Source organism: Tiliqua scincoides, chromosome 5 (assembly GCF_035046505.1).
Source record: "Tiliqua scincoides isolate rTilSci1 chromosome 5, rTilSci1.hap2, whole genome shotgun sequence".
NCBI classification, from domain to species: Eukaryota; Metazoa; Chordata; class Lepidosauria; order Squamata; family Scincidae; genus Tiliqua; species Tiliqua scincoides.
The window spans coordinates 75,895,292-75,916,318 of NC_089825.1; the positions used below are offsets into that span (position 1 = coordinate 75,895,292).

The window sequence follows — 21,027 nt, forward strand, 5'->3', positions numbered from 1 at the left end:
TTGTGTGAACGTAAGAATAAAAGCACCTAAGAAGAGCCTTGCTGGGTCAGGCCAAAGGCCAACTTTGTCCAACATCCTGTCACCCACAGTGGCCCACCAGGTGCCTTTGAGAGGCCCTCAGGCAGGAGAGAACAGAACAGTAGAGGAGCATCAAGATAAGAACACACAGTCTGCACTGGAAAGGAATTTCCAGGGTCATGTTGAATGTCAAAGTCAGGAAATCTTTGGTGCTATCTTTTGTTTGGGGTGGGGGAATATATTGCTGCCCAGTCAAAGCTAAAATCCTGAAAGTATCATTTTTTTAGTGGACAGCTCTCACTTTCCTTCAGGGGGAGAGAAACAGGGGGCTTGAAGGAACTGGAAGTTGGGCAGACTGTGTGGGGCTAGCAATTAAGCCTATAGCTGAGGGCAGCTAAGCCATGAGATGTTGAAACTGAGGACAAAAGATAAATAGGAGAGAGAGGAACTTGACCTGATTGCACCCCATCCCTAACAGTTTATAGACAAATATCCTGGAGGGAGGAATATTGCACCATGAGGGTGGTTGCAGAAAGGAGGAGAGGGAAAAGGGCACCTCACTAATTTCTCACTCTCCAGATCTCTTACCCTTTGCCCAGTATATAATAATAAAGCACTTCAGTTCAGGGCTGGCAGCCACTCCCACACAGGAGCCTTTTAGCATTATGTAGCAGGGAAAGTATTTGTATGGTTTTATTTTCTATTATCTGTGGCTAGGATGTGGAGAGGAAAAATCAGTTTGAATTCTTTGCTGGCTCAAGGTTGTTCTCACTTTGCACACCACCATAATGGTACATCAACAGAACAGTTGATGATGACACCAGCAAACCATTCTCATTGGAGTCAGTGGACCACTTCAAAAGGCAGCCCCTTCAATCCCACCCCTATGTCAGAGGATCAGATTCCAGCTGATTCAGCAGCCAATCACAGCACAGCACCAGGGTAAGTCATCAAAGGAACACAGCTCATGGATCAAGAAGTGTGGCATTCTGGCCACTTAGGAACTTTGGTGATGGGGAACTTGATGGAAGGACTTTGGACAACAGCGAGCCAAGAGACCAGCATCAGATGGATAATTCTTACAGGTAGAAGTATTCTTAAATGTTTTTATTTTTTCACAGATTTCATTTTTTTCTCCCAAGGAACATGTCCAACCAACTAGCCTACAGTGACCAATATGTAGAAGTGGTTTTTTGGTTTGTTTTTGCAGATATTGGATTTTTTTTGTTTTTACAAAAATGAGAAGTGCAGAAAGTGGTGTTGTGTGTTTTTATTTTGTTATCACCAAAAAATCACACATCTGCTTACATGTGCTCTTTGGAACTCCAGATACATGTGCCCAATGGGAACCATAACTCTGCTGCTACAGTTGGGACCACAAGGACTTCGCAAAGGAAAGTAAGGAGGGGAGGCAGCCCATGCCACAAGGCAGGACAGAACATCTCTCATCGCCCCCATTTTCAAAGCTCTGCAAAGTGCTCAAACGCTTATATGACCACAAGATCGCACCCACACCTGTACAATGGAAAAACTGTATACTAGCTTAAGAAATCTCCTTTACTAAACAGAAGTAACAGTGCGTGTCACAGAGGGCAAGTATGAGCTCTGTAGAAAGGGAAACCCCACTGCCACAAGCCCCTGAATCTCACCGTGCACTGGATAAAGCTGGGTGGAGACCTGACACTGTACACTGTGTGCCTTTCATTGATACTGCTGGCCTCATATTTCTGACCCATTCTTCCTTGCAGGATCAGACCTGAGACCCACAGTAACAGAATGAACAGTAATTGCAGACAGAGTTCTAGTGCAGCTCCTTACAGTGAAGGCACAGCATGTGACTTAATGATAAAACCCCCTTTCCTCAACAGGTGATGCCTCAGACATCAAGTCCATAGAGCGATGGACTGCTAGGTGAATGCATACCCAGTGGGAGACCAGGAAGGAAAGCTGATCTGAGGCATGGCAAATCACACAGATGGTGATCCTCTTGTCCATAACTTCTCCTTAATGAGCATCAAATCACAGACATTGTCAGCTGCTGCTACTTCCCATCACTGCTTGCATGCCTCTCTTATCTCTCCACGATGGGGTACAACATACCCAGTTCTCTCACTGAATGAAGAGAGGCAGCCTGCATCCACTCTGGAGTTCCATGAATATAGGAAATATTTATTTGATGTATTTAAGGGGAAAGCAAAACCAATTAACAATAACTGTTTGAAGGCCTCCTTACTTGGTGGCAAGTCATCTCAACATAAAACAATACAAAAAGTGATACACACAACATGTTCATAGCAGTCAGAGTTGGATTTCAGGCACTAGTCCAGCTCAGAACTCAATAAACATTTCAGATCTATGGGCATCAACATTTCTAAGCTCTCGGGTGACTAATAGTAAGCTGACAACAGAGTAGGTAGGGGAGCCTCCTTGAAGTGCTGCAACAAGACATCATCTCTTGGGCCAGTTTAGAGTCCAGGAGGCAACTAGTCAGAGACAGATCAAAAAGGGGCTTGTGACTCAGCTACCTGCCATACCTCCTTGGAGAAGGTTGCCTCAACACTGTGAAATTATTTATTATTTTTCACATTTTTATACCACCCTTCCTCTAATGAGCTCAGGGTAGTGTACATGGTTCTGTCTCTTATTTTTCTTCACAACAACCCTGTGAGAGAGTGAGACTGAGAGAGAGTGATTGTGCCAAGGTCACCCAGGAAGCTTCATGGCTGGGCAGGAATTTGAATCTGGATCTTCCAGGTCTAACTCCTGAACCATTACACACTATCCTGGCTCAAATTCATAGGAAAGTCTATCACTGGCTTCTGATCACCAGGTGCTGACCAGAAAGTTTGTCCTGCTCACTAGCAACTCCAGCAGTTCTGACAGGCCAATGTTGTAAGAGCATCTTGGTTGGGTAGCAATGATTTATTTTAAAGACTATTTACGAGGGTCGCCCAGAAAGTAATGCACCACATTTTTTTTCTCAGCCTACAGTAATGGTACGAATGCGAAACTTTAGATAAACATTATTTGAATTTTCAGGAGTGCACACACAAATTTTTGGTTTCTTCAGACAGATAGCATAGCTGCAGCAGTGTTTCGAAATGGCGTCTGTAAGTGATGTACGTTACAAGCAGCATGTCATCATTGAATTTCTCACTGCGGAGAAAGAAACTGTTGGGAACATTCGCAAACGTTTGTGTACAGTTTATGGAGAGTCTGCAGTCGACAGAAGCATGGTTAGTCGCTGGGCACAGAGGGTGAGGCCATTAGAAGGCGGTTCGGCAGAGCTCCAAGATTTGCAGCGTTCGGGGCGGCCATCCACGGCTGTCACACCTGACAAGATGCAGCTTGCTGATGTGCTCATTCGCAAGGACCGACGCATAACGACTAGGCAGTTGGCGCTGAAGCTGTCAATCAGCAAAGGAAGTGTGGATGCAATCATCCATGCTCTTGATTACTCAAAAGTGTGTGCACGATGGGTTCCGCGCTGTCTTACGGTGGACCACAAATCTCTCAGAAAAAACATTTCTTCTGAGTTGCTGAAACGTTTTGAAGATGAGGGGGAAGCGTTCTTGTCCAGGATTGTGACAGGTGATGAAACCTGGGTTCACCATTTTGAGCCCGAAACAAAACGACAGCCGATGGAATGGCGTCATCCTCAATCTCCACAGAAGAAAAAATTCAAAGCAACTGCTTCCACCGGTAAGGTCATGATCACTGTGTTTTGGGACTGTGAGGGCGTCATACTCATTGATGTGATGCCAAGAGGCAGCACCATTAATTCTGAAGCTTATGTGAAGACATTAACCAAACTCAAGAAGCGCTTCCAGTGACTTTGGCGCCATAACAACCCAGGTGAATGTTTGATTCAACATGATAACGCTCGGCCTTGATAATGCCTTGATTATCGGCCTTGATAATGCCAGATGTAGGGGAGAGCACCAGGATGAGGTCTCTTGTTATCTGGTGTGCTCCCTGGGGCATTTGGTGGGCCGCTGTGAGATACAGGAAGCTGGACTAGATGGGCCTATGGCCTGATCCAGTGGGGCTGTTCTTATGTTCTTATGTTCTTATGGCCTCACACAAGTTTGAGGACTTCGGAACACATCACTAAACAGGGTTGGACTGTGTTACCCATCCACCCTACAGCCCTGACCTAGCTCCCTCAGACTTCTACTTGTTTGGGCCATTAAAGGATGCCATTCGCGGAAGACATTTTGAGGATGACGAAGAGGTGATTCGCACAGTGCAGAAATGGCTTTGTGACCAGAACAAGGAGTGGTACCAACAGGGCATACATGCCCTTGTGTCTCACTGGAGGAAGGCCATAGAACTGGATGGAGATTACGTGGAAAAATAGAGAGTGTAGAAGAAACACCATTCTTTCTTGTGTGTAAGTTTCATTTATTGTATTCAATAAATAATTGTTGAAGAAAAAAAATGTGGTGCATTACTTTCTGGGCGACCCTTGTATATACTGCTTTACATTCAAAGTTCACAAAGAAAATGGAGCAAAATCAGCAATTAAATGGCTCCCTGTCTCAACAGGGCTCAGAGCCCAACCCTGAGCTCTTAGCACTAGTCCACTGCCAGTGTTGAGTGTTGCAAACATGCTGTAAGAAATGTCTGCAGCCCTCAGCTGCAGTGCCAGTGCTAGCGCACAGTCCAGCGCCAGTGCTAGCTCAGCACCTGCCGGCGCAGGGCTGGCGCCTGTGGACCTCCGCTGCTCTGTGGTCACCTGAACTAAGGGATGGCAGAGAGGTAGATGGGTGCGTGGAGGAGGCATGGAGGAGGCATTCCAGGGTGGGGAGAGACTGGGGAAGGGTGGGAGAGGGTGGGGAGAAGGCATGCTGGTGGGAGGGAGGTGGGACCGGAAGAACTGCATTCAGAGCCTGCCACTAGCCCAACACAGAGGCTCTTGATTCTATGGCAGCCCAAGGGCTGCCACATAATCGCATAGCCCCATTGCACGGCTGCTTGCCTTACCTGGGTGCCCTGTTGAGTGTGGGATGCCGCAGCAGCTGTTTCGGCACCACAACAGTCCCGGTGTAATGGGCAGTTCAGGATTGGGCTGTCAGAAACTTAAAGGATGCTGAAGAATAACCAGCAAACAAACCCTGAACAAGATATGATACTGGGGCGAATAGTGACACTTGTTAGGAAGCCTCACGGAAAAGAAACATCCTAATGATGCATCTTGAAAGACTGTTGAGGCTAATGTAGTGTCAAATATCCTCTTTGACTGACCAATGGCAATCTTTCCCCCTCCATGCTTAAGTGCCTCCTGCATTAGTATCTGCCTTGACTTGAGCCATAGAAAATTGTCAATCACAGAGGAGCCATTTGGAGGCTAGATATTAGTACATTCCATAATTAATCTCTGATTACATGTACAGAGGGCATCCATCTGCACTGCAATTTTTTTCCAGCTTCTATTTACGTTGCTTCTGCTCTTGTTCAATAATAGGGGGGTAGGAATACCTGCTTGTTTTTTTTAAAGCTGTAATGTCAAGGAAGCTTACGGAACTACTTTCGGCATCTCAGACTTGCAGATTCATGCAAAATGCCAGTAGTTAATTTTTTTTAACAAGGAGTGCTGAGGTTCAGGCTGCTTGGATGTCTGTCAATTTCTACCATAGAAAGCCTTCTGAACTGCAGTGTAAAGGCTTGTTGTGTTTGCTCTGAAGGAAAGACAATGTAATTTGCCCTTAGCAAGAGGCACTCCCTCTTTATGATCACTTTACACATTCTGGAACTGAGTCCTGGCATTGAAAAGAGGTTTTCTCCAGACTGAGCTTTGCAGAGTTCTGGCCCGAATTCAGGAACCGCTGAAAGTTTGCAGATGTTTCCCTATCACCAAGAATACTCTCAGACTCTCTGTTGTGGTGAGCTTGTGACTGTGACACAAGGACTTGGCCCATGTGATAAGAGCATAGATGTTCATGAATATTCATGACAGATGGTGGTTTGAGGCGAATGAATAGATTTCTGCCAATTGTGTTATGTAGTCTGATTTGGCACAGTGAACACCCGGAAGATTTTCCTGGCTTATAGCCTGATTCTAAATGTTTGTACTGAAGAGCAAGTCCAACTGAGTCCATGGGATTTGCTTCCTGCTTGGCGTGTTTAGAACGGAAGAGGATATCCCCTTCCAGAAGGGCAGCTACTTAAAGAATACGTGTATGTTTGCCTCTAGTTACTGCTGTTGCCTCAGGGTTGGAGAAATGCCACAAGGTCTAAGGGGATTCCCATGTGGCATGTTGCACCATATTGCTGGGTGGATTCTCCAGCCTGCCCCCAGGAGATGTTTTTGCACAGCTGGTACAACTGTAGAAACCTGTTTCTGTGCACAGATTGCATTTGCTCAATAAGCAAGTAGAAAGTTAATCAGACCTTTGAGAATCCAGGAGGAAGCTCTTTGTTGGAGCAGTTGTGGCCAAGTTTGCAGAGCAAGACAGCCAGAAATAGAGTCCCTGGAGACCTGAAGAAGGGGATCCCTGCTCTGCCCATCCGACCTTGGTCACATCTGTGTTTACCTGAACACTCTCAATTTACAGCTCCCTTCCTCCAGGGCAATTGTCATATGCTCTCCTTCTTCCTTCTCCAAAACATTGCTGCAAAGGAGCCAGCTGAGCTCAGCTCCATGTATCTTGGCAAAGGCACCAGGAGAGGATTAGGTTGCTTACCGATGTATCAGTGAATTAGAGCTTAAAGCAGTGTGGATGGGAAAGAGAGTAAGCAGCTGGGTATGTGTGTGGAGGGGTGGGTGGGGGAAAGGGAGGTGGATTCTTAAGTTGGAAGCACAATTTTGTTTACAGGGAAATGGAATTAAAAGTCCTGGATTGTAACTGCAGGCTGACTGGAAAGAATCAGCGGCCACATGGTGGGGCAGAAGGGGTTCCCATAGCTCTTCCCCCACCCAGGGACAAACATGCAGAAGCCCACCAAGGGGCTGTCCCTTCAAGTCTGTGTAATGCTTGATTTTCATGAGTCTTTATTTGCCTTTTCATCTTGCCTTATTTTGGAGTTTCTTGGTAGGCAGACCCCTGTGTAGTGATCATGCTGCGATCCGTTTCGACATGCGTGTCGGGGGAAGAGCACCAGGCAAATCGCTCACAAAAACCCTTGACTTCCGATGAGCAGACTTCCGTCAAATGAGGAGGCTGGTTAGGAGGTTGAAAGGGAAGGTAAAAAGAGTCCAATCTCTCCAGAGTGCATGGAGGTTGCTTAAAACAACAGTAATAGAGGCCCTGCGGAAGTGTATACTGCAAAGGAAGAAGGCCTCCACTAAGTCCAGGAGGGTGCCCGCATGGCTAACGAGCCAAGTTAGAGAGGCTGTGAAGGGCAAGGAAGCTTCCTTCTGTAAGTGGAAGCCTTGCCCTAATGAGGAGAATAAAAAGGAACATAAACTTTGGCAAAAGAAATGTAAGAAGGTGATACGGGAGGCCAAGAGAGACTATGAGGAACTCATGGCCAGCAACATTGAGGGGAATAATAAAAGCTTCTTCAAATATGTTAGAAGCAGGAAACCCACCAGAGAAGCAGTTGGCCCTCTGGATGGTGAGGGAGGGAAAGGGGAGATAAAAGGAGACTTAGAGATGGCAGAGAAATTAAAAGAGTTCTTTGCATCTGTCTTCACGGCAGAAGACCTCGGGCAGATACCGCTGCCCGAACGGCCCCTCCTGATCGAGGAGTTAAGTCAGATAGAGGTTAAAAGAGAAGATGTTTCAGACCTCATTGATAAATTAAAGATCAATAAGTCACCAGGCCCTGATGGCATCCACCCAAGAGTTATTAAGGAACTGAAGAATGAAGTTGCTGAGTTCTTGACTAAAATATGCAACTTGTCCCTCAAAACGGCCATGGTGCCAGAGGATTGGAGGGTAGCAAATGTCACACCAATCTTTAAAAAGGGAAGGAAGGGGGACCCGGGAAACTATAGGCCGGTCAGCCTAATATCTATACTGGGTAAGATGGTGGAATGCCTCATCAAAGATAGAATCTCAAAACACATAGATGAACAAGCCTTGCTGAGGGAGAATCAGCATGGCTTCTGTGAGGGTAAGTCTTGCCTCACGAACCTTATAGAATTATTTGAAAAGGTCAACAGGCATGTGGATGCGGGAGAACCCATGGACATTATATATCTGGACTTTCAGAAGGCATTTGACACGGTCCCTCACCAAAGGCTACTGAAAAAACTCTATAGTCAGGGAATTAGAGGGCACGTCCTCTCATGGATTGAGAACTGGTTAAAGACCAGAAAACAGAGAGTGGGTGTCAATGGGCAATTTTCACAATGGAGAGAGGTGAAAAGCGGTGTGCCCCAAGGATCTGTCCTGGGACCGGTGCTTTTTAACCTGGAGATGAAGGGGTGAGCAGTGAGGTGGCTAAGTTTGCAGACGACACCAAACTTTTCCGAGTGGTGAAGACCAGAAGTGATTGTGAAGTGTTCCAGAAGGATCTCTCCAGACTGGCAGAATGGGCAGCAAAATGGCAGATGCGCTTCAATGTCAGTAAGTGTAAAGTCATGCACATTGGGGCAAAAAATCAAAACTTTAGATATAGGCTGATGGGTTCTGAGCTGTCTGTGACAGATCAGGAGAGAGATCTTGGGGTGGTGGTGGACAGGTCAATGAAAGTGTCAACCCAATGTGCTGCGGCAGTGAAGAAAGCCAATTCTATGCTTGGGATCATTCGCAACCCACCTAATGGGTCAGGACCCACAGTTTGAGAAACACTGTTAGAAGCTATTTGATGGAATGGGTTTTTTTTTTCTAATAGTAGAATTATGTGAAGGTCCTCTAAGCTTGGGCAATCCTTTGTGTAGGGTCGTCAAAAAGAAAGATGGAACAAAAGATTCACATGGGGCAGCCTGCATGCTCTCTGGACAACAGAATGATATTGAAAACAGGGGTCCTTATCCTGGGTTAGATACTGGAGCGACTCCCCCATTTTTATTATCCAGAACATAATTTCTTCCACACCATGCTGACCACACACACACTGTGCCTCAAATTCATTTCCCTTTCAAACAACACTAGAACCAGGAGACATCCACCAAAATGATCTGGAGGGAGAGTTAGAACAGATAATAGGAAATATTTCTCTACCCAGTACATAATTAATCTGTGGCACTCCTTGCCATATAGTGCAGTGATGGCATGTGGACTAGATACCTTTAAGAGGAGATTAGACAAAGTCTATCACAGATGATTAGACAAACTCTATCACATGATGACTGTATGCATCCTCTGAGTTTTAGAGGCAGCCTTTCTCTGAATGCCAAGGAAGCAGAAACAGGATGCAGGTATCATGTTGCCTTGAGTGCTCCCAAGGGCATCTGTTGGGCCACTGTGAGTTACAGGAAGTTGGACTAGATGGGCCCTTGGTCTGATCCAGCACAGATCTTCTTCTTCTTCTTCTTCTTCTTCTTGTAAATACCCCTTGTAAATAACACAATGTTATTAAATAACTGTCAGAGGCATTTCTACCCAATTGCTCTTTTAAAGTGGTTTATAATTATAAAGTGGGTGCTCCTTTTTTTAGCAGGGGGAGAGTAACTGGCCCACCTCACCCCAGCAGTGTTCTAGTGGCTGTCTGCTGGTGTTCTTTTTGCATCTTTTTAGATTATGAGCCCTTTTGGGACAGGGAGCCATGAGTTATTTGATTTTTCTCTGTAAACCGCTTTGTGAACTTTTAGTTGAAAAGCGGTATATAAATACTGTTAATAAACCTCTTTACATAAAGAGAACTGTTCAGATCTCTTTGGTTTACTGGTAATCACTTATTCCAAAATCATCAGGATTCACTTTGGCAAAGCATCCAAAGAGGTCTCTGTAGGTATTGAGACATCTTGGTTAAAAACCATATGAGAATGAATGCGAATTAAACCCATGATTAACCTAAGTGAGCTACTGAAACTTGGCTTGAAACTTGAAACTTGTGGCAATTCTTGAATCTTATTGCAGGCTACTTTTTGACATTTTAAAAACAATGAATATGCTTATTTGTATGCACATTTTATTTGATCATTCTGTTTGGACTGATTGTAGCTGCTATAGATAGACTTGTGTCAACAGTCGCACCTGTGACATTTACTTTTAATATTTTATTCATTTATGTAATACATGTATCAGCCACACTGCAGGAAAAAGAATACTCCCAAGGTGGCATACACATTAAAGTAGTAAAAAGAGATTAACAAATCTCAGTTAAAAATATTTAAAAATCTCAGAAGCAGCAGTTATAAGAAATCCATAAAATCCAACAGAAGGCATAAGATAACTAATGCTAGCTACAAATCACTGGGTAAATAAAAAAGGCTTCACCTGCAACTGAAATATATCAACATTGGCAACAACTAAGCTTCCCTTTGGAGGACAACCCCTCACCCAGGTCACCACCTCTAACTTCTAAGGGATGGGGATTCTGAGGATGTCCTCCAATAAATATAAGATCCAGGCAGACTCTTCTGGTAGAAGGCAGTCTGTCAGGTAGCCAGATCTCAAGCCATGCAGTGGTTTATATCTAATGACAGCAGATCAGAAATGTACTGGCAGCTAGTGTACCTGTTTATGCACTAGTGAAGTATGTTTCTTATAGCCTACCCCAGTTAGCCTACCCCTAGCAGCTACATTTTGTACTAATGGAAGATTCCAAGAGGCAGCTCCAAGCATATCATATTGCTGTACTCCAGTCTGGAGGCTATTGGGACATTGATAACTGTGGCCAGGCTATCTGTGTCTAGGAGGGGGTCAAAGCTGGCACACCAACCTTAGTTGGTGAGAACTCTTCATGATTGAACCCACCTGGGTCTCCAGTAATAATGTTTGAGCTATGAATACACCTAGATTATAAACCTGATTCAACAAGGGAAGTGCAGCCTCAACAAGGACAAATTACTTTTCCCCAGTCAAATGCACCATTTTAACAGCAATAAATCTATTTTACCTGGACTGTATTTTAGTTTTGGCTCTGTCCAGTCTCATACTGATCCTAGATACTGATTCAGCACATCCACTGCCTCACCCAAGTCCACCATAAAAGAGAGGTCAGTGTCATCTGTGTACTGATGCTACATCACTCCAGATCTCTGGATGTTCACACATCCCGCAGTTACATGTGGATGTTAAGTAGCATCGGAGACAAGATTAAACTCTGTAGGGCCCCACAGTGCAAATTTCATGTAGTTGAGCAATAGTTTCCTAGCACTGCTTTCTGGAACAGGCTACTCAGGTAGGATCAGAAATATTTACACTAGCCTCAGAGCCCAATCCTGAGCTCTTACCACCAGTATTCTGCTGGTGGTGAGTGTCACAAACGTGCTATAAATCACATTCATGGCCCTCAGTGCCGAACCAGCACCAGTGCTAGCTCAGCACCAGCTGGTGCTGGGCTAGCACCAGTGGATTACTGCTGCTTCACTGCTCAGTGGTCACACAGACCGCCAGGGAGTGGAGAGGTAGGTGGGGGCATGGAGGGAGTCAGGGAAGAGACATTCCAGGGCAGGGGAAGGTGGGGGGGGGGGGAGGATGAGGAGAGGGCAGGGAGGAGGCGTGCTGGGGGGAGGGAGCGGGACAGGAGGGAGGTGGGACCGGAGGGGCTCTGCTCCTCCGAATCCAGAGCCTCCGTGTCAGACTGCTGGCCCGACATGGAGGCTCTTGATTCCGTGCCAGCCCTAGGGCTACTGCAGAATTGAGCAGTGCCATTGCAGGGCTGCTTGCTTTACCTGGGGGGGGGGGACAAAAGTTCCCTTCCCCGGAGGAGCTCCCGGCAGCTGCCTGGCTGTACTCAGGTTGCCACAGCAGCTGTTTTCGGTGCTGCAGCAGCCCCACGCTTCGGGCAGCATATGGTTCGGTTGCCCATCTCTAACCCAGGCAGCTTTCCCTTTGGACTGGCAACCATCTTTCTTTTGCTATGGGAAGTAGTTGGTGAATTTTTGTTGTTGCTGTTGTTGATGAAAAGCAGTGTATAAATTGTTGGTCATAATAATGTTAAGGAACATCACTGTAACCTCCTGGAGAATTCTCACAGTTACACTCCCACCATACTTCATCCCTCATAGATGATCCATCATGATAACCAAGGTGGTTCTGGTGCTGAAACCAGACTGAAATTGATCCAGGTTGTCAGTTTCATCCAAGAGCGACTCTTGGTGATCCAAGATCACCTCCCCACCCCCAAAATAGAGGCACTATTTACCTTCTGGACCCAACTGATCAGTCTCCTTCTGTTTTTATCATTGTAAGCCATGAAGGGCAAAGGTAAGCAAACATGGGATCAGTCACACCTCACCAAGCACCTTGTCCACACCCTTAGATCTCAACAACTGAAATTAATCCAACAAAATAGGACCAGATGGTGCACTGGACACAGCTGTGGACTGTACTGCAAAATTAGTAGCACCGAAGTTGAAGCAGATGAAAGTGACTTTGTCCGCAAACTGCACAGCAAGTAAATCACAAAGGGTAGCAAGGGTCCATTTACACCATTCTGAGGGACAATAGTTTGTCTTACTTGAACTGCCTGAAAAAGTGTTAGTAAAACACTGTAAAGCAGTGATTCTCAAGCATTTAATGTCGGGACCCACTTTTTAGAAAGATAATCTGTCAGGACCCACAGGAAGTGATGTCATGACCAAAAGTGACATAATCAAGCAGGAAAATGTTTAACAATCCTAGGCTGGAATCCTACCCACACTTACCCAGGAGTAACTATCATTGTTAAAAATATATACACAGTACAGATTAAAAGTACAGATCTGTAACATTTTCCTAAATGCAGTCACATAGCAGAATTTAAAATATATTAAAAATAAAATTAATAAAATTTTTATTTTATTAATATATATTATTAAATATATATATTTAATATACTTAAAATAAAATATTAAAATAAATGGAGACCCACTTGAAATGGGTTCGCGACCCACCTAGTGGGTCCCGACCCACAGTTTGAGAAACACTGCTGTAAACAGTGCGAGTATGGTAGAGAAGATTTGCTTTTTTTTTTTTTTTTAACTTGAAGGGCAGGGCAGGGTAAAAACATAATAAATACATGATACACTCGTATGATGCTGTGGATATGTTCCGGGAAAATGTAGGTGTGCTAAGAGTACTGTACCTTACAGTACTCGGTATCCATGAGGGATCCATTTCAGAACCGCCTATGGATACTGATTTCAGCAAATAATTAAATCTGTGGGGAGGGGTGACTGGTGCAGTGCCACCCAGGGCATTGCCATTAGCTGCCTGGGACCGTGCCCAGCCCTCAGGATGTCGAGTGCAGCCTCCCTGACTTCTCAGAAGGCCTCCTGGACACAACCAGAAGTCACTTCTGGTTCATGCTAGCAACTTCTGGTTATGTCCAGAGGCATTCTGAAGCATAGGGAGGCTGCATGTAACCTCCCCAAGCTTTAGAACACCTCCAAACATGACTGGAATTTGTCAGCACAAAGCAGAAGTGGCTTCTGGTCATATCCAGAAGGCCTTCTGAGGCCCACCACCAGCAGACTCTGCATCCACAGTTACTCAAATCCCATTGTGTTCACTATGTATTAAGTTGAAGCCTGCTGCACAATCACTCCTCCTACAGAGATGGAAGATGATGGAAGGCACTACTCCCAAGAGGAAGAGCCAGATTGTGACACATTTGCAAGAACTACAGCCTTCTTGTTGAAGGGTAAATTGCCTTGCCCACTGTTGCCAAGCGGTTGCACTCACCAGCCCTGTCCAGTGTTTCTAGTAAGCTCCTTGCAAGGAGTACATCCCAGGGGCAACCAAGCAGCCAGGGAGCTGACTAGCAGGGGCCATCATGAACCGCTCAACCTATCTGTATCTGCACAACTCCTTTTGAGGACTGTATACCAGGGCTCTTGTGGTGCAACAAGGCCCTGATCACTCTCACCAGATTAAACAGTTTGTGCAAGCCAATCTCCAGGACTCAGCATCTCCTTTTTCTCTGGGGCAAGTCAAGCACCACCCCTGTGCTCAACCCCAGGCATGGACCTCACAGGGGGTCATTTATTTGTAGGGCTACTGGGGGATGTGAGCCCCCCACCAGCAACATGGTGTGCCTTATCAATTTTCAAAAAACTGGTGGTGTGCCTTGCCAATTTTTGTGCCTTGCCAGTGTGCTGTGAGATTGAAAAAGGTTGAAAATCACATAGACAAAAGCAGTATAGGAAATATTATTAAAATACATAAATAATCATCCTTGTGCTCTGTCAAATTCATTATGATTTTTCTGCCACCTATATCCAGCTGTCTCCTTTACTTCCTGGTAAATCAAGGAGATTAATGAGCTTTGTTTCAGTGGGCACGAACACTTAAGAGCTTTTGTGCACACTACCAGAGTTATCTCCATGACATGACATCTCCCATAGGGCAACAAGGCTATGACAGAAGTGTCAGTCATGCCAATTGCAAACTCTCTGGGGGCTCTCAGAAACTAGATTCATCCACCTCTGAGGGTAGACCATCTTAATAGATCCACCACCTCTCTGGAGGAGAGATATCACTATAAGTCTAAACCTCACCAGGAAAGAATCTGACCATTTCAGGGAAATCAAAGGAATTCTTCATTTTCATCCTCCTGCCCATTCAAGAGTATGACTTTCTACATGTGCTGGACAGATGACATATTGGAATAGGTTCATGGTTATCATGGAATTGCCATAAAATCCTGAAGTACTCCAGATAAGGCCTTGGCACAAATGTGGAGATCCTCCCAAACTACAAACCTTGGAGTCTTCCACACCACATTGCGGGCTACTCCAATCAGACTAGACAAAGAAGTTGTAAGGCAGTAGGATGGCTCATATACTAACAGCAGTATCCTATCCTTGGCCAGCCTGCACGGTGCAGGGCTGCTGACACAATTGTTGCTGCATCCTGAGTCCTGGCTTGGGCTCAAGCTAACTGGGAGAGGTAAGTAAAGAAAAAATTTGCTTACCTCTCTGGCCACCCTGTTGCTCCCTATGGGCCTACTCAGATCTACACCTGTTCTTTTGCTGGTGTAGATCTGTTAGACCAAAGAGGTGTGTCAAACCCAGGACAGGGGACAGAGGGATAGGATTTGGTGTCTGCCACTGAACATAAGAACATAAGAACAGCCTCACTGGATCAGGCCATAGGCCCATCTAGTCCAGCTTCCTGTATCTCACAGCGGCCCACCAAATGCCCCAGGGAGCACACCAGATAACAAGAGACCTGCATCTTGGTGCCCTCCCTTGCATCTGACATAACCCATTTCTAAAATCAGGAGGTTGCACATGCACTCATGGCTTGTAACCTGTAATGGATTTTTCCTCTAGAAACTTGTCCAATCCCCTGTTAAAGGCATCCTGTGGCAAGGAGTTCCACTGACCAACCACACGCTGAGTAAAGAAATATTTTCTTTTGTCTGTCCTAACACTCAATTTTAGTGGATGTCCCCTGGTTCTGGTGTTATGTGAGAGTGTAAAGAGCATCTTTCTATCCACTTTATCCTTCCCATGCATAATTTTGTATGTCTCAATCATGTCCCCCCTCAGGCGCCTCTTTTCTAGGCTGAAGAGGCCCAAACACCGTAACCTTTCCTCATAAGGAAGGTGCCCCAGCCCAGCAATCATCTTAGTTGCCCTCTTTTGCACCTTTTCCATTTCCACTATATCCTTTTTGAGATGCGGCGACCAGAACTGGACACAATACTCCAGGTGTGGCCTTACCATCGATTTGTACAACGGCATTATAATATTAGCTGTTTTGTTTTCAATACCTTTTCTAATGATCCCAAGCATAGAATTGGCTTTCTTTACTGCCACCGCACATTTAGTTGACACTTTCATCGACCTGTCCACCACCACCCCAAGATCTCTCTCCTGATCTGTCACAGACAGCTCAGAACCCATTAGCCTATACTTGAAGTTTTGATTTTTTTGCCCCAATGTGCATGACTTTACACTTATTTACATTGAAATGCATCTGCCATTTTGCTGCCCATTCTGCCAGTTTGGAGAGATCCTTCTGGAGCTCTTCACAATCACTTCTGGTCTTCACCACTCGGAAAAGTTTGGTGTCGTCTGCAAACTTAGCCACCTCACTGCTCAACCATGTCACTGCCACTGAGATCTGCCTCAGCCTACCCCGATCAGCCCCCAACTCAACCCAATTCCCACCTTGATCCGCTCTCACTGCCACCAAAACTGTGCCAGCACATGTCCTTCTGCCCCTTGCTCTGGTGGCAATGTTCTGCAGCCCGTCGGAGAGGCTGTAGCACCAGCAGACCTTGTGGTCTGCCAGTAAATCATGAGGATAGGATTGGGCCCTAAGAGAAACCCCATATGTAGCAGCAGCCCAGAAAAGCATGACGGAGGCCCAGCTTTTACCTTTCTGTAAAGGATCTTGCACCTCTGGCAGTCCGATAGGACTGAGGCCTTCGTAGGTATGAGGTATGAGTAGGAAATGTCATTCTTCACCTAGGACACCACAGGGACTGCCAGTAAACTCAATGGTTAAAGCTGTTCTTAGAATTAGGGATGTCATTCTACATGGAAAGAAAAGTCATCATTTTGAACTAGAAGAATGGAATCAGAGGTTTAAGTCCTTCCATAGCAAAGTACCAGAGTTGTATACTGGAGGCAGCACAAGTGGCAACAGACAGAGAAACGTACATCACTTTTTTTGACCTGAGTTGCCCTAGGAATTCTAAGTTGGCAGTCATTAGGAAGGATGAGGTTGGTTGGCTGGCTTCTATTTAGTAATAGGCTTCCTACCTGCCTCCCTGTCCCTACCAGTATTCATAAAGCACTTAGCCCTGCAGATAGAAAACCACATTTTGCCAATTAAGTTGATCTGCAAAGAAAAAATAGGTGTACGTACAGTCCTACTTCCACCCCTATTGATCCCTTTTCACAAGATTATACTGCACACTGCAGGGGCTGCTCCCTTCATTTGTCAAAACAGAGATTAAATGTAATGAACTAGCCAGCCTAGTAAAGTCTATGGCTGAAAGTTAGAACTAAATTACACATACCAAGATGTATCACATGTACATTTTCATTACTCCCCTTGTACCTGCTGGTGGGTTAAAAAAAAAAACTCATATGGCAACTACTTAACAAGGTAAAGGGGTACATAAGAAAGAAACTACCCAGATAATCAGGTCATAGTTACAGCCCAATCCTAACAACACTGTCTACGCTGTGATACAGCGGTGTTGAAAGGGCCACTGCTATATCTAGCATGAGAAATAGGCAGCTGGAAGATTCCCTGAGGAAAGGGGACATTTATCTCCTTGCCCTGGGGAAAGTCCCAGACTGCTTGGGCTTCTGCCAGCAAAATCACTAACACAGACCTGGGAAGGCTTGTGTTGGCAAATCAAGCCCAAGGGGGGGACGGGACAGGATCCAGTGGGAGCCTCTGCTACAATCCCTGTCCCTTCCCCTCCCTGCCCCATCCCATTCCACCACTTGGCAAGGAACATGTCTTGCGCTGTACCCAGCACAGGATTGTGGCCATAAGCAGTTCAGCCAGAGGTAAGGGAAAACATAGGGGCATGGGTATCTTCAGACTTGTGCCACCTCTTGAGGTGGCACAAGTCTGAGGAGAGCAGAGCGGCTTGAAGCCGTTCCATTCTCCCTGGGAATGTTGGTTGGGATCCAGCACAACTGCCAGATCCCAGCCCCGCCTCCCACTCCCTGCCTGCCTGCCCCTGGGGCCGCCCACTGCTCACCCTCCCCCCACCCAGGAACACCTCCCTCCCGCCTCCTCCCTGCCTCCCCCGCCTCCTACCTCTCTCCCCCCCCCCCCGCCTATCTTTGCTGCCAGCCAGGCCAACACAAGCTTCAGAGAGGGAGCCAGTGCAGAGGCTTATGTCAGCCTCCGCAGACCAGCACTTCTCGGAACGCCAGTCCAGCCTCCTTTCGAGGAGGCGCAAATGTGCCTTATGGCACGTTTGTGACCTTCCTGGGTTGGCACAAGGGATTTGCGCCATTCAAAGTCATTTCTAGGATTGCACCCTTAAGCTGCCATTTAGGTAATCATAAGAACACATTTAGAATTGCCACTTTGGACCAGGCTAACATTCCATCAAACTCAAATTAATTTTTTCTTAAAATATTTATATTTTGCCTTTCCTCTCTAAAAGAAGCATCCAAGGCAGCTACCTGCCAAATAAAATAGTGAAAAATCCCATAACAGCAAAGCAAAAGCCAAATGCATAATACCAACAGCAAGTAAATTAACAGCACAATCCTATGCATGTCTACTCAGAAGTCTCACTGTGTTCAATGGGGCTTACTCCTAGCAATGTGTGTATAGGATTGCAGCCTAAGGGCACAATCCTAACCCCTTATGTCAGTGCTTTCCAGCACTGGTATAGCAGTGCCACTGGGACGTGTGCTGCATCATGCAGTTGGGAGTAACTCACGGAGGCCTCTTCAAAGTAAGGGAATGTTTGTTCCCTGACCTCAGAGCTGCATTGCCTTTATGGCAGTGCTGGAAAGCACTGACATAAGGAGTTAGGATTGTGCCCTAAATCATTTTAAAAAATCATTACCAAAGGAAATCAGAAAAAGAAATCTAGAATAAAATGGATGTTCTGGTATGACCCAAAGTCCTGGAAGGAACAAGTCAGCCTCAGCTCAGGAGGGAGTTCTACATCTGTGGTGCCACCCTGGAAAAGGCCCTTACTGCCAGTCAAACTGGATAGTGGTGACACCCAGAAGAGAGCCCCGATCCACCAAGAGGGAGGTGCACAGAGTACATTGTACCTGGGCTCAGGATCAAAAAGGGGGACTGGGTGCCAAAGAAGAGGAACCTGAAATTTCCTGATACTATCTCAGTGATGAATCTAAACCCATTCTGATAGCCATCTATGCTAATGAACATCACAACTTCCAGTGGGTATGCATTCTGCAAATTTAATTGTGTTATGTGAAAAAGCAATTCCTTTTTGCCAGCCTGCATACTTATTTGATCTGAAGGTGAATATGAATAATTTTTTTCCAAAAACAGTGGAAGCCAGTGGTTTAAATAAATGGAATAGGGTTTGCCCAAGTACATTATTTATTACATAGACTATTTTAACTCACATTTTTATTAGCCTAACAACGGTCCTGTGAGGTAGGTCAGCAGAATTCTGAATTTACAGATAGGATGTGGAGATTCTGGGACTGTGGCTGTGATCCTACACATGTATACTCAGAAAAAAGTTATGTTATATTCAGTGAGACTTACTCCCAGGAATATGTGAATAGGATTGTAGCCCATGGCTTTTTGTGTCTGTGTTGGGATTTGAGCCCAATTTTGATTTTCTCTCCTGAGCTACATTTTGATATCCATGTGAACTTGGGTTGTATGTAGTAGGTCTATTCCAGCAAACAAAATTAGTATGTGAACACAGATTCCTTCTGACCAGTCTGCACTGAAGTTGGCTACCATGAGGGAGAGGGGCTGAGACCCTATCCTGTGGGTCAGTAATGCCGGAAATTCCCACCCTCTACAAGAGGCATAGCATGCCAATAGGCTTCTGCTGTAACTTTTAGCATTAGAATTGCAAGTAACCAAGCATTTGTAAAATGGCATTTTTATTTCATCACTTAGTATTCTGCATCCAATATTATCTCATTTGTCCAATGAGTCTGGGGTTGGGTCTGTGCAAAAAAAAAGTGTGGCGTCTGAATTTCATGCAAAAAATTGTCAGTCTGATTTCCTATGGCTACATAGTGGTGACAAACATGAAATCACACAGGTTAGATAACTGACATTTGGCCAACAGAGCATGGGTTTCAGTTGTGGTGTAAAAGTTAAAAATATTGGTTTTATAAGTGAAAAGATTCAATTTATGAGGATTTTTTCTAGCCCTTTTTTCTCAAAGGAAAAACTGGAACTGGAAGTATGAGTCCAATAGCCCCCATCCAAAAATATGTGGTATTAATATGCATGGTTCCACTCAGTCAATTTCTAGGACAACATTTTCTCCACCAAATCCCCAGTGAACAAGCTTCTGTCACCAGAGAGTGATATTTTTAATTAAACAGTTGTTTTGGCTTAATCCGATCCATTATGCAGATAAATCCAAAGACTGCTCTATTAAATGCAGTGGGTTTTATTCTTAATCCACATACTATAAACCAAGATTCAAATTGGTCTCTTTTTGGCAATTTCTGACCATCACAACACAGATGTGAGTTTGGCCATAGCCAGGGAAGTTTTAACGCCCAGGAAGTTTTAAAAAGTAACCCAAACTGTAATGAGCAATGCTTTGCATATATCATCAAGTCATCAAGGCGCCCATTGCCTGCTTACATTTTGCATCAGTATCAGCAGGCCAAAGAATGGAGCTTCAACTCACTTGCTCTGACCTTCAAGAGAAGCAAACACAAAGAATGAAAGGCAACAGAGGCATGCTACTTACTTTGTCCTTCAAATTTCCTGATGATAGTATCCAAGTAGGTGTTCTGGGGAGCCACATGTCCCCTCCTGACCGGCATTTTAGAATCTTCTTTCAGACCAAATGGCTAAAAAAAAAAAAAAAAAAAAAAAGTTCCACTCTTCACAACAAGATGAGCTGGTTGGAATGGTCACAGCTGGGACAGGGGGTAAGAAGGGGCAGGTCTCTCCTGCTGAGCCAGGACAGTGGGTAACTCCCTGCCTCTTAATACTCCTGCTTCTGCAGCTTTGCAGGGGGAGAGCCCCACTCACTCCCTCTTTCTTTGCTAGGCTTCCTTAGTTCATGGTCATTCCAATTCTGTCCGAAGGGTGTGGGGGGAGGCTGCTGAAAGGAGGGGGTGAGAGGCAGCAGAGGAAAGGAGAGGGGGTGGGAGGCACCAGTTTTTGTAAAAAATAAAAATAAAAAAAAATGGTGCTGCTTAGTCATCAGTGTCCCATTCCATATGTGGTTCCCGAAGAGAGTTGTCAACAGCAACAGCTGTTAATCTGACAATAGCCAGCAGCCACCTCCCATCTCTCTTCTGGGATGCTAAAGAGACAAGGACCTGAGAGAACTCTGCAGGGAAGCGACGTC

General features: G+C 45.4%; 1 protein-coding gene across 1 annotated transcript in view; it reads right to left on the minus strand.

The window, feature by feature from the left end:
• KCNH6 (potassium voltage-gated channel subfamily H member 6) overlaps window positions 1-20,494 on the minus strand; it is a 124,135-nt gene extending 103,641 nt beyond the window's left edge. Inside the window, exon 1 of the mRNA XM_066627209.1 lies at window positions 20,419-20,494. Coding sequence (XP_066483306.1) covers window positions 20,419-20,494 — 76 coding nt within the window. The remainder of the gene's footprint in view (window positions 1-20,418) is intronic.
• Between the last annotated feature and the right edge of the window lie 533 nt (window positions 20,495-21,027).